This window comes from Sebastes fasciatus, chromosome 13 (assembly GCF_043250625.1).
Source record: "Sebastes fasciatus isolate fSebFas1 chromosome 13, fSebFas1.pri, whole genome shotgun sequence".
Lineage (NCBI taxonomy): Eukaryota > Metazoa > Chordata > Actinopteri > Perciformes > Sebastidae > Sebastes > Sebastes fasciatus.
The window spans coordinates 24,372,855-24,387,564 of NC_133807.1; the positions used below are offsets into that span (position 1 = coordinate 24,372,855).

General features: G+C 39.7%; 1 protein-coding gene and 1 non-coding gene across 4 annotated transcripts in view; both read left to right on the forward strand.

Moving 5' to 3' along the window:
* The window catches only part of kcnh6a (potassium voltage-gated channel, subfamily H (eag-related), member 6a), a 34,338-nt gene continuing 19,628 nt past the window's right edge, over positions 1–14,710 (forward strand). Inside the window, exons 1-6 of one of the 3 annotated variants that reach the window (XM_074656355.1) lie at positions 1–677; positions 5,173–5,403; positions 8,102–8,251; positions 8,877–8,980; positions 10,572–10,881; positions 12,280–12,482. In XM_074656355.1, the coding sequence (XP_074512456.1) occupies positions 602–677; positions 5,173–5,403; positions 8,102–8,251; positions 8,877–8,980; positions 10,572–10,881; positions 12,280–12,482 (1,074 nt within the window). In that variant the 5' untranslated portion in view covers positions 1–601. The remainder of the gene's footprint in view (positions 678–5,172; positions 5,404–8,101; positions 8,252–8,876; positions 8,981–10,571; positions 10,882–12,279; positions 12,483–14,710) is intronic. The other 2 variants (XM_074656357.1, XM_074656356.1) reach the window with 2 other exon arrangements.
* Positions 7,998–8,069, forward strand: trnac-gca (transfer RNA cysteine (anticodon GCA)). The gene has a single exon. It is a non-coding gene; the product is annotated as a tRNA-Cys (tRNA).

Here is a 14,710-nt window from a genome sequence, read left to right on the forward strand (position 1 = left end):
GACTTGTCGCTGCTGACAGCCGCTGCTGCTCCTGCAGAGCCGGGGGGAGGTGAAGAGGAGTGGATCCACAGAGTCTGGCTGATAGGAGCTTCTTCTTCTTCTCAGTCCTTATCGTGCAGAGTCCAAACAGGAGGGAGAACGATGCGATTACTAGAATAACAAACTGAGATCTATCCTGCAGCTCCTGTTCCCAACTTCTTCTTATTCTCTTAAAACAGGTCTCCATCACTGCTCAGAGGGAACCAACCTCGTGGTCCAACCGGTTTTTACGCACTGTTTGTTTTTCCTTTAAAATACGTTGAGAAATGTTACACATGGCTTTTACAGTTGCCTAGTCTACTTTTTTTCCTCCACATTATCAGCGTGCAACATCCTGCATCCTGCCATCGCCCTGGCAACCAGAGCTCCTCTCCATCATCCTTCATCATCATCATCAGCCTCCAGGAGGAATCAAACTAACCCTGCTTTTTTTGACGCTCAAGTGGAAGCAGATTGTTTTTCTTCACAGTGTGGCACTTCTATTTTATTTTATATATATATATATATATATTTTTAAAAGTAAGGTTCATGTGTCGGAGAAATCATTTCTCTCAGCACCAAAATGCCGGTGAGACGCGGTCATGTTGCGCTCCAGAACACCTACCTGGACACGATCATCAGGAAATTCGACGAGCAAAGTAAGTGGACATGCAAATTACATTAGTAAGAAGTTGTTATATGTGTGACCATGAGGTGGTTTCAAAGTTGACCCTCTAATGGCGACAAAAAAACGTTCACAATATGCATATTTCATCACTTTTAATCATCCTACATAGCCAATTTTAGCAATCATTTTGATAGTGTATGTTAAATGCTTTTAATTCATCTGGTAAAGGTGACAGACAGATCCAAATGTGCCAGGACAGTACGTAGAAAGAGAGTTTGACCTCCATTAGCAACATATGGTAGGTGGTAATAATGATAGATAGATAGATAGATAGATAGATAGATAGATAGATAGATAGATAGATAGATAGATAGATGTACTTTATTGATCCCAAATTGGGAAATTATTGTGTTACAGCAGCAGGTTATCCAGGCAATGCACTGGAACAGTAAATAAAATATACATAGAGAAATATATCTATAGAATACACAATATAAAGAATATTATATTGTAATACACTATAAATATACCAGACTCCTACAACTATAGCATATATTAGCAAGTGTGTAAGTTACAATGTTTGTTGTTCAATAAAAAAAACAACTAAATATGCAAATGTAGATGGGAAAAATTCAACATGTGCAAGATTATTGCAGGAGCAAGAACAGAATGAATGTTGAGAGACAGAAACTATAAATCTTAGTAATCTTATAAATCTTATAAATCGAGTTTTCTGTTGGAGAGAGGTGAGGTGGTAGGTGGTAATAATGTTAGATAGATAGATAGATAGATAGATAGATAGATAGATAGATAGATAGATAGATGTACTTTATTGATCCCAAATTGGGAAATGATTGTGTTACAGGAGCAGGTTATCCAGGCAATGCACTGGAACAGTAAATGAAATGTACATATCAACACTATAGAGAAATATATCTATAGAATACACAATATAAGGAATATTGGAACACACTATAAATATACCAGACTCCTACAACTATAGCATATATTAGCAAATATGTAAGTTACAATGTTTGTTCTTAAATAAAAAAAAATAACTGAGGTTGTAAATGTGCAAAATGTAGATGTGAAAAATTCAACATGTGCAAGATTATTGCAGGAGCAAGAACTGAATGAATGTTGACAGACAGAAACTATAAATCTTAGAGTTCTCTGTTAGACAGAGGTGAGGTGTGAGTATAGTGGGCCAACAGTACATGGGTCAGGATCGTTAAAATAGAGCATTGTTGTGAATGGAACAGGGCTGCATGTAGGCTAGTGATGTAATTGGTAAAATGTAATGGTTTTGGCACCAAAGTCTAATATTTTGTGTTAATTTTTCACCTACAAAAGTTATCCACACTATGTTGTCAGTTACAAAAAGGCTACAGCCTCCTGTATCCTTTATTTTTCCCACTTTATTTGCCACGCTTATTAAATTAGATTGGGGAACAGGTGGCAGAGAGACATTGAAAAATCTCATCTAATTTGTAAGCAGTGATGCTGCTCCTTTTATGTTTGAGGTGTTTTTTTGCACCTGCATGTGTGTTTGTGTGCTCACCTGATGCCCCACAGTATGTTCCATTAGCTCACATGTGCCACTGGCTGCAAACAAAGACAGCCACTCACACATTTAGAAAGAAAGAAAACCTGTTATTGTCCCTGTGATAAAACACAGATGTTGGATTTGATGTCTTCTTTTGTTAACAATTCGTTGTTTAAATACACTCATGTGACAAACATTACATCCATAAGATAAAATTAGCATGATACCTTGTTGTAAGACTAAGAATAAGAATAACAATGCTTTTGTAATGAATACTGACTCAATTAACCTAATGTCCAAGCAATTTATAATTACGTCAAACAGACTGTTAATTGCAGGGTTCATTCATTTTGTTTAATCTCAGCTTTACATAAAATTATTTGCGGTCAGTTACATCATTGTTGATATAATTTCTTGTTTAAAAATGCTACAAAACATTATTTTCAGTCCACTTAAAATGTTCCCTTCGTCTCCCTCACTGTGGGCCACTAACAGTGTGTTGGATGTGTAAAATAACCCTGACGTCCTGATCAGATGCCGACCAAACATGGAGAAATAGTTGATTGCTCTCAATTATTTAGTCTGATTACATCTGGGGTCCAATAATACTTGAATCTCTGAAGCTCCTTTAAAAAAAAAAAACTCCATTATGTAATACCTCTACTGTATGTCCTTATATGTGTGCACGCGCAGCCACGTGCACGTGCACGACCAGGTGAGTGCACGTGCCACACAGCATTGCTGCTTAGCAACGGTGTGACGATCAGAGTTTCCGCTCTGAGCCCCAGATAATGACTCTGGACAGGATGTGCTTTCCACGAGAGGAGCATTTACTTTAAAGCGAGGGACCGAGGGAAGAGTCCCCTCCACTCATCACACAGGGAAGAGCTGTTTAACCCAGTTCCACCACAGGATAATAAAAGGGCCGGTCAGAGGATATGTGCTTTTCTATTCAGCTCATTGAACTCCTCCATTAGCAGCCTTCGAACCAAACTGGCCTACTTCACTTTCATGGGCTTTGGCACGCTGTTGCCGATGCCACGTACATTACAATCATCAATAACAGGAACTGGATGGTATATGAGCTTGGAATTACTATTGAGGATTTTTCTGAGTGCAGAGTAACTCACAGTTAATACTCAAAGGTTTGACGTAGCAGGAAAAAACATGACTGTGGTCCAGTTTCCAGTGGTGGAAAGGAGGAACTAATACAACAATGTAAAAATACTCTATTATAAGTAAACGTCCTGCATTTAAAATCCTAAAGTAAGTAATTGTATAATGGCATAATTGCATAACAAGCAGCAGAAAATCTGCTGTTACTGACATTTTATAATAAGTTACCTATCAATACTGAAGCATCAATATGTAAGCAGCAGTTATCTGTTGTAGCTGCTCGAGGTGGAACTAGTTTTAACTACTTTATATACAGTTAAATTAATTCAGGGGTAGAGGAAGTAATACAAAGATGAATAAATATAGGAGCAAATTAAAACAGAAATAAAATATTGTATATTTGTGACTTCACAAATGGACAGAAATCCTAACGGCTTGTTTCAAACGCACAATTTCTGAATATGGGCTGTGTGTATTTCTCCGTATATTGAGTGTTTTCATAGTTTAACAGTATTTATATAGCACTTAAACCTGCTTTATAATATAAAAGACATGAAAATCTAACTTTTTTACAATATGGGACCTTTAAGTAAAAGAATACTTCCTCCACTTCTGGCAGTATGAATAGAGACGAGAACATAGAAACAATCCATCATAATAAAAAGACAATAACATCATCTAGCAGTATAATTATATGGGCAGATAATTATTGCAAACAGGTGGATAATTCCAGTTTAATTAAAAAATGTCAGGTAAAATCTGAGGGGCTAATCCTGACAGATGTCAACAACCTGTAAATTCCCATCAGGTAAATGACAGCAGGTGTGTCTGAGCCACAGAGGCTCTCATGTTGAAGTGCCCACCTGCTTCTCCCCAGTCCCTCAGGACAAAATAGAGACATTAATAACATTAGCACCATGGAGAGGTGGACTTCATTAGCTCCTCTTCAGCTGATTCTGAAGTGGAGACCATGCAGGACATTGATTAAATCAAACAGTGTTAAGTATAACTGTATTGTAAATATCCTAAAGATGTTTGACATCTAGCTAATGTGATGACTTCGAAAAAAGACCAGAACGTTTGTTTACCATATGATATATTATTATGCCTAATTTCTTCTACTCTTTACTGCTGATTTCCTATAACAGAAAATATTTTTTGACAATCCAAAATTGTAGTATTTAACTTTTGTTATCCCATATGAATGAGACAGCAGCTAAATTCAACCACTAACAAAGACCACGCCAATAATTGTATGGGTTTAGAATAGTTTATTACGTATTGTGATGGAGGGGAGCAATGATGATGTAGGAGGAATGGTTTAGGAAGGAGGATAAGGGATGAAGGATGGGGTCGAGGGATGAAGGGAAGAAGGATGAGGGTCGAGGGATGAAGGGATGAGGATCGAGAGATGAAGGGTCGAGGGATGAAGGGTCGAGGGATGAAGGTTGAGAGGGAAGAGGTGTTGTAGAAGGAAGGATGGAGGAGAGCGCTGATGGATCGGTGTCGGCTGGAGGTGGAGAGAACCGGGGGAGTCGAGACTCTGAGTGGGGAAGCCGTCTCTTCGTGAGTTCTGATGTTTGCAGAGCCCCCAGTGGTTCTTGTAATCAAACAAGAGAGAAAGAAGGGTGAGAGAAAAGAAAAAAGGTGTTTGGGGGGGAGGGATGTGAAAGCTGAGTCAAGGGGAAGTGAACGGATCAGGTGTGCTTCAATACTTTAGCTGCGGGAATTGGATGTGTATGAGGTGTGGTCTTTGTTCCCGAACTTAGTTATGAGTTTTGAAGATGTATATCGTTTCTAATTAAATATAGTAAATTTTAGAACTGCAAAGATTAATCGGCGCTAAATCTATTCTGCCCTTCAGATCGCAAGTTTCTGATCGCCAACGCCCAGATGAAGAACTGTGGCATCATCTACTGTAACGAAGGCTTCTGCCAGATGTTTGGTTTCGCCAGGGCGGAGATCATGCAGCAGCCCTGTACCTGCCAGTTCTTGGTGGGACCCGGCACCATGAAGAGCGCCCTGGCCCAGCTGGCACAGGCCCTGCTTGGCTCAGAGGAGCGCAAGGTGGAGATCCTCTACTACGATAAAGAAGGTAAGATGCTGGAGGAAAAGAGTGTTTACAGCCTCAGATACCTGGATAGGAGCCTTCTGGCCATCACACAAAATCTGGTTTATTGAACAACTTGACTGTTATAAAACACAGCCACCATAATCATCCTCATGTTCCACTGTTTTACCATCCATCATCTGACAAAAAACCTGATTGGATAGATCCTAATCGAGACTTTTACCCTTACCGTCATTCATTAATTTGCTCCTATTTCATCCATAACTGTCACTGCACTTAATTTCTGGAATATGGATGGGTGAAAGTCATAATAAGTTGTATCCAGCAGATTGTTTGCCCCTGTGCTCGATGGTAACATTTTAGGTTTAAGCATACAGAAAGTGAGGAGGAACAGCTAAATGTTAAATCATCTTGAATTATCTAAACCTGACAGATGTTTAGGATATTATGTAAACTTTGAGATTGAACAAATACTGATTCTGACCTTGCAGGACGTAGTTTCCCTGGCTTTAAATGTATGCAGATTCAGAAAGAGGACAGTATTTATTTTCACGACTATAGGAGGTTGTTTTTGTGAGAACATGTCGTTGTTTTCTGGTGAGGACATCCAATTTAGAGACGAAACATACAACTGAGGCTGATGGGAATGTCATTAGAAATATTAGCAAATATTTGGTCATAAAGTATTGGACAAATTGAAACTTTGGCCTGACGTTGGCGCTAGATGAAAAGTTACAGGATCACCTACAGCAAGGGATCAATTACAATTCATTCCAATGGGGGAAACAAATGTGTGTTGAAGAAGATTAATTATATGCACATCACGTATCAGAACAGCATCAGTAAAGAACAAAGATGACGCCTGCACACTGTTCCATGCCATGGCGTGCTTTATGTATAAATATGGGTGTGGTTTCCACTTTTTCAAAGACTTTGACCTGACGAAGACCCAAGAAGGATCGAAACGTAGTCAGTAAAAATATTGTGGCATGGAGTAGTGTGCAGGCGTTACCTTTTTCTTTACTGACACATATGTGTGTACAAAATTTCATGGAAATCCATCCAATAGATATTTCAGTAAAAGCCAAAGCGTAATATCTGTCTTCTGAAGAGAGATTTCAGTCTAAAGCCATGCCACTAACATGGCTAAAATTCAACGTGGTGTAGTATGTCAGTGCCACGTGCACATTGATGTTGTTGGCATAAATAGTCTTCTCACTCAACGAGTAATATCACCAACAAAACAATCTTTTGAAATCTTAACTGACTGTATAAAGTCTCACTTCACATTTCTGTTAGTTAAACAGAATCACATTCAGATGTTCACAGATTCTAGTCATAAAAAACAAACATGGAAAACACGATTTATCAAGAAGAAAAAAGTTATTATTCTCACACCTCCATGTGTGTCACGGTGACCTGCCACGTTTTTTTTTAGACTACTGCAGACTCTCCATGATCTTGAAAATCGGTCATCATGACTTTTATAATCAGGCTTTAAATCACGCAGTGTGTTCTCTGCTCTGAGTCGCCTCCCCAGTGAAACCAGGCAGGCACACTCAGCATCATTATGCGTCGTCATTCTCCTATGGATGCACGTTTGTTTTGACGCTCCTGTTCTGCCGTATTGGTTTATTGGTACAACTTAATCACTGCTACCCTCCCACCTAAACTATCTTTTCCGTGCTTTCTTGCACATCCTCCACCTGTATTTATCTTTAGTGCAAAACTTTGATTTTAGAAAAAGTTATGTGCAAACAAACATATTGTTATCACAGATGGGGAAGCTAGAAGGAATGAAAAGTTTGGAGATGCAGAGACGGTGATATTAGAAAATTGTGATGAGAGAACAGTGAAAGCCAAAACAAAATACAGAGCGAGACAGACATTTAAGCTTGGCAACCGTGGCATTTTACTGACAGTCTCTCCTCTCAAAGCCTCATTTCCTCTTGACTCGCTGACTTAATCTTAACGCCGCCACCAGTTGCAGACTGACCTGTGCAACCGTTAAATTCCTTCTTCACCTTTTTATCTGTCATTTGCACAAAGACACTGAAACACGATGATAAAGACAAGCAAACACACACAGACATACACATACACACGTGTCTTTAGCTACTCTGGACACTTGGGCATGGGGCGTGCAGTCAAGAGCTCTGTTGTCATGGAAATGCGATCAGCATGCCAGCTCAAATCCACTAAGCATCTATTTGTTTGGTCTCCTGCTTCCTACTGTGCTTCCAGACTGAACAGGAAAAAAAAATTGCGAACAAGTGGATGTGATTCAGCTGCTCTCAGACTGGATGTGTGAATGGGACTGAATGCAGGAACTGTTTGTGTGTGTTTGTGTGGACATACGGTCCTCTGTATGTATGTGAGTGTGTTGGTGTGTGTGTTTGTGTGATCTGCCTTCGCCCCCCGTTTCTATTTTTAGACCGCTCTGATTGCAGAGTGAAGTTAGACCTGACGGAAGTGTTGCTCATTTAACCTTTTTTAGCTTTCAGTGTTTGAAATCCGTTCCTCCTTTTTCCCTTCTAAATTTCTCTTTGTCTTTCTCCCTTTCACTCCTGTAAAAGCCTCATAAAAAAAATCAGATGGCGATGACATGTACAGTGTGTGGGGGTATAGCTCAGTGGTAGAGCATTTGACTGCAGATCAAGAGGTCCCCGGTTCAAATCCGGATGCCCCCTTCTTTGCTATTGATCTCTTTCTGTGTCTAAAGGGACCTGCAGACCGTGCCTGGTGGACATTGTCCCCGTAAAAAATGAGGAAAGCATCGTCATCATGTTCATCCTCGACTTCAAGGAGCTGATTGACCCTACTCTCAAGAGATCAGGCCTCAGGCAGAGAGTCGCCCAAGGACTGATTTACTGTGAGGCCTTTAACATTTGTATTATACCTTGCCTGCATGATACACTTTCAGGTTTAAAGAGTCTCTTTCTGTTCCTAAGATATACTGAAACATGATTTTTGCAACTGCAAGATCATTTTTTGTGTCAGTGAATCACATTATTCGATGTGTGTCATGTCATCCTAATGATCAGTATTGACTAGGGCTATTAATCGATTTAAATATTTAATCGCAATTAATCGCATGATTGTCCAAAGTTAATCACAATTAATAACACATTTTTATCTGTACAAAATGTACCTTAAAGGGAGATTTGTCAAGTATTTAATACTCTTATCAACATGGGAGTGGGCAAATATTCTTGCTTTATGCAAATGTATGTATATATTTATTATTGTAAATCAATTAACACAAATCAATCAGAAACCCTCACAGGTACTGCATTTAGTATAAAAAAATTAAATATGCTCAAATCATAACATGGCAAACTGCAGCCTAACAGGCAACAACAGCTGTCAGTGTGCTGACTTGACTATTACTTGCCCCAAACTGCATGTGATTATCATAAAGTGGGCATGTCTGTAAAGGGGAGACTCTTGGGTAAGTTTTGATAACAGCTCAGCTGAACACAAACTTTCCCTTTCAGGTCAGAATCGCAGGTTGAAGATGAGGCTGCCGGTGCTACGGTCAATGCGACGAGCTTCACTCTCCAAAGATCAGTTTGAAGGAGTGGTGGTGGACTACCTGCAGGTGAGGTGGTGTACACACACTCACAGCACACACAAGAGATGATGCAATGCAGCGTGCTTGCATGTATGCCTTGCATTCTGCTGTAGTGACACGTGACAGTAGCTAAAATCTATACAAACAGTGGGCCTCGTGCAAGAACCACTCGTACTAACAGATTCCTTCTTAAGTGACTTGTACGAGTGATTTAGGAGATCGCATTCACCAATTTGATCGTATTTTGAATTTTCTCTTTTTGGCAAGAACACGATTTACAAGTGGTCCAGACCTGTCGTAGGAGTCATGTGCAATTAGTCTGCTGTCATCCAAACCTAAGTTTTTCACTGATGGATTGTATATTACATTACTTTGAAGCAATTTTGAGTTTGAAAATCCTATTTAAATTACACTTCATAATTATGTTGACATTATCCTGTTTGACTCTGAAATTTGATTCATAATTCTTCATGATTCTAAATGTATTCATATATCCTAACGATATCATTATTACTTTAAATTTCCCATTGATGCTATTGTATAATACTACAACATCCATAATATGAAAATCTCAAACTGCAAAGCGACTTAAATTACGCACTAATTGAAGGTTCATTTGTCTCTGTATATAATAAGGTCAACAGGAAGTGTAACCAGGCACGTCATGGCTGATTTCTTTTGGATGCGCGTCAGGTTAATTTGGAAAAGAACATGTCTTTAGACAGGATGCTGATATATTGGCAGAGATAGGTAAATGGGGCAGGACGCGTAGCCTTATATGGTATAATTGGGGCGTTAGTTATGCTAATTCACATGAACACACACTCATTTACTCACAGGTGACGTTCAACAGGTTTACGCAGGTCATTTACATTGTTATCTGAAGTGTAGTGTGGAGTGTTTGCTGAATCTGACGTGGCACACTCTTACGAGCCCACGGTACGAAAAAAAGTAAGAGTAATTTAAGATAAGAATACGAAAATGTTATTGCACGAGGCCCAGTAATACTACATAACTACGAGGCATCGCAGTGACTGAATCTTTGAATTTACTGACAGAAGCTTGCATGACGAGCACAAAACAAAAAACATTCTGCACTCAAATTATTTATAGACAACAAACTCTGCTGGTACAGGCTTTTCACATATGAAATTCAAACCATTCAATATGAACCGTGCTGTTTCACATTCCTCAAATAGCAACAAGAATTGTTTGAAATTCAAGGACTGATTTCTTGGCCCAAAGGACCCCGACGGGAAAAATGAGGGGAAAAAAATCTACCATTGTTGAGTAAATCTTCCTCTTCCTAGAGTCTCCCCTTACTTCTGTTTAGAGTTCTCTCGCGTTTTGATGAATGACCTCTAGTGCGAAACTATTTCCTGGCGGTATGTATACCTGACACCAGAACTGTATTGGGCCAAGTTAGGCAAACTTACATGTCAGGGGTCTTTGGCAGGTCTACTTTGTATCATAAGCTATAAGTTTGGTTGTCCTGTTTTGCAGTTTCAGTTTGAAATGCTGTAACTGTTGACAGATAAACTTTTTATAGACAGATTATATTATACTATATCATTTTCGTACATCTAAGACATGGCCTCCTGCTCTCTGTCCTTGACAGCCAAACAGCGAGGAAGTCCCCCTCAAAGAGTTTCGGATCCCGTCCAAGGAGAGCTGCATGCAGTCTGAGACAGAAGCCCTGATAGAACAGGACCTCGATCCTCCCTCCCCTCCAGCCCAACCGGCCTGCAAGCAGCGCTCCCTGCTGACAGACCGCCTGGACCCCGGCAACGCCTTCCCCAGGGGGACGATACCTCGAAGCTGTTCTCGGGACAGCGTCCGCAGCCTTCGACGCGCCTCGTCACTGGACGACATTGATGGCATGAGGGCAGAATGGAGCAGTCAACCTGGAGACGCCCAAACCAACAACAGTGAGTATCTGACCGAGACGCTGCAAGCGTTTGAGTACAGAATTACTAGTAGCATTATTGCAGGAGGTTAGCAGAGCTATATTTTTCTCTGAGAGAAACTAACCGCCAAACTGACCGCCAATCAGAAAGTTGTTTACCACGGCCATGTTATAATATTTGTTATAACTCTTGAAATTGGTCAAATAAGAAATCCGATATGATGAAAATGATGAACAAGCAGCAAAAACTTCAAGCAGCTCACAGCTTTCTTTCACTGACAAGAAGAGATGGAAATTGAGAGAGAGAGAGATCAAAGATTACAGCTCTCTAACATCCATACCACAGAGAGCATCGCTCTGAGCATGTGCAGACGCCTGATGGTTGTTCCAGCAGAGACACATGAATCAATCCCCCTGTTACTGTGTGTATGTGTGTGATTGTGTTGTGTTTATGATTATGTGTGGGTTTGTGTTCCATTTGTGGTAAAATTGCACATATGTGCTCTTCTTCTCTCAGGGGAAGCACTTTGTGAAGAAACTATATATTTTTTGTGCAGGTTCCAATCATACTCTGGACTCTCAGTCTGTCACATTTTCTTTCATTTTCAACATATTTGTACGTGTCTTTGAGGCTGAGGGGAAGTGCAGTCTGTCCTGATTCCCCTGTTGTGTCATGAGGTGAGTTACAGAGGATGACCCAAACGCAGAGTACAAGCAGGACAGGAAGATCTTTTAAACAAAAAGCGAGCTTTAATTAAGCTGATAAAATCCAGAAAACCCCAAAAACAAGGAGGGGAACAAAGTACAAAGAAAACATACCAAAAAACCAAACAGAGAAACAAAACAAAACTACTAACCAGAGAATACAAGAACACGGGCAGGAGGAACACTAAGACCAGAGCTGGAGGAAACAATGAACACGGAGGACAAGGTAGACGGGACTGGGGAGACAAGACGAACCGACCAGGACAGAGGGGAACACACAGGCTTAAATACAGGACATGATACACACAGGTGAAACAAATCAGGGCGGGGCAGACAATCAACAAAAGGCGGGAAAACAAACAAAGGAGGGAAGTAAAACCAGACAAGACACAGGAGGAGTGAACTACCAAAATAAAACAGGAAACACCGGAAATATATACAAATAAACCAAATCCAAAATCACAAAAGTAAATAATAAGAGCTGGCACAGCCAGAACATGACATATTGACGGCCAGAAATAGTGGATGAACAAAAACATTTTGTTTCTGAAAACATTTTAACTGCATGTTCTTGTTTTAACATTTGGTCATGATTTTACCTTCAAACCTGGACACTTTTAGTGAATTTAATAAATCATATTATTGAAATTCATTTTCAGTTTTTTGTTCTTGTTTGTCCGTGTTTAATTGCTGATAATGCTGCTCTCTGCTGCAGATCTGAAGCCCAGCGTTCTGAACTCCACGTCGGACTCGGACCTGATGAGACATCGGACCATCAGCCGCATCCCTCAGGTTACTCTCTCCTTCGGCTCGGACCGGATGAGGCCTCCTTCGCCTACCGAGATTGAAATCATCGCACCCAGCAAGATTAAGGACCGAACCCAGAATGTCACTGAGAAGGTCACTCACGTCACTCAGGTAGGACGAGTCCTTTAACATCTCAGTGAAAAAAGAGAGATGGTAAATCACCTCTGTCTTTATCTCTTTGCACTTCACACAAATATGTGATTGGGAGATCTGCATTAACGCTTTATTGTCGCCGATCCCTGATAATGTTACATTGTGAACAACAAATCCGTGTTGAAATCGGCAGGAGGAGAGCTGGTTCACGTTGGCAGCACTGGAGCAGCTAACATATCGAGTTGCCATTGAGTTACATTACGATACAGTAAAAATGAGTAGTGGGTGAAAGTAAATTCTAACGCTATCATGATGCTCAAATGTAATCTTGTAAAATATAGTTTCAGTTGTTTGAAGGAGATGTTTTCACAGCAATATAAAATAGATATTAGAGAGGGTATCATGACCTGTTTAACTTCCTAACACGAGCTCTAAGCAGTAATACATCATTAAAACTACTAGTGCCAAGATTTTTTAATCAAAATCAATCAATAAATCAATAAAAAATACAATCTTTTACACAATCATTTGAATTGTGTGTTTTTTTGCAAATAACCACTAAAGATGATTATAACAAAGTGAAAGGATAACATTTAAATTTAAACACAAAATCTTAATTTAAAAACAACAACAAAACATCTCTATCGGCCGATATGGCTCATCGACGATCGGCAATCTGTATCTGCGTTAAAAAAAAACGTGATTGAAGCATCTCTTAAAGTTATATTTGCTCCCTTTTTTTCTGCTGATCCTCAAAAACCGTGAAACAATCTGAACCATGAGTTTTGTGATCCGTTGCACCCTACCTATTGTTGGTTGCTTACACATATTTTTTATTTATAAACTTAAGATTATTCTACTTATGTACTAATTTGAAGTACTCATTTGTTCAATTCAAAATTAATAATATTAAACTTATTTCTTTATGTCATGGTTACACCGCTAGAATTGAAATAACTCGTCTGTGAGCTGAAAGACTGGATGGCTGTAATCAAAAAGGACCCATGTTAAATGTTCTTTTCATCATTTTGCCTAATGAAAAGTTAATAATGGATGTGCTTGCTCCCCAGAACGACTGTTAACAAGGAGTACAATAGAAAGAAAGTCAGTTGAAACCAAACTAAACCTAACATGACATTTTTTTCTTAATACAAGAACAAATGAGGTGAGATAATTCCACTTGTAGTTTCCCTTATTTCAGAAGTTTTCTAGAAAGGTATCCATATCATGATGACAGAGAATAGGCAGATCATTGCTCTGGTTTCAACGATGATTTTGCCTGGAAATTATTGGGCAAAACCTGTTTGCAGATTTTTCTTTATTCTTTGCATTGTAGGATTAATGTTTTTGGATAGCTTCAAGTCAAGTTGAGCCTCATATTAAGAGGTTGCGGTGTGACGTCACAACAGCTTTGTCTGCCAGCTGTTTCTCCCGAAAGTAAAGATTTGACTCTGCTCATTGGGAAAAGAAATAATATCAATCACATCATGTTACTCCTCATGTCATTCTGTTTGATAAGTCCAGCTTGTTGGCCATTATTGTAGTTGATCTCCCCATGCTGTCACATCCACTCGTTGTCTCTGCACATCAGACAAAGATGTCTATAAATGTTTACTGCTTCTGGCTCACTGAAAATGCTAAAAGACATCTGCAGTCGCAGGGTGAAAGTGTGAAAGAATAATCTCACCTGAGGTGTGACATCTATGGCACCAGCAGCACAACGTTCCCATCAGCCGCCTGTCATCACACCACGGTGTGTCGGTGCACATTTTGGCACATTGTTACCTCACGCACAGCAGTGGAGGAAAAAACAAAATGTAAAAATACTCAAAGACAAAGCAAAGTTTCTGCTTTTAAATGTTGACTTTTGAAGGAAGAGTGTGTAGCATTCAGAGGGATCTATTGGCAGAAATGGAATATAATGTTAATAAGTATGTTTTTCTTTAATATATAATTTCGTCACCTTAGAAGGAGCCGTTTATATCTACAGAGGGAGCGGGTCCTCGTCTAGATAGGGACATTCACTGCTAAACCATCACAACCACACATAACATAGGCATTAGACTTGCATAGCTTCTGACAGCACATGTATTTATTATTAATGGGTCCTAAATTTGCATGCAATTCGCGCAGTACTATAACCCTATGTAATTGCTGCTGCCTTGGTGGTGGTGAGATCTCACTTGTTCACACCAGGGGGGGGCGAGTGGTATTGACAGCCGGCCGCACAATGCGGAAGCAGCGTG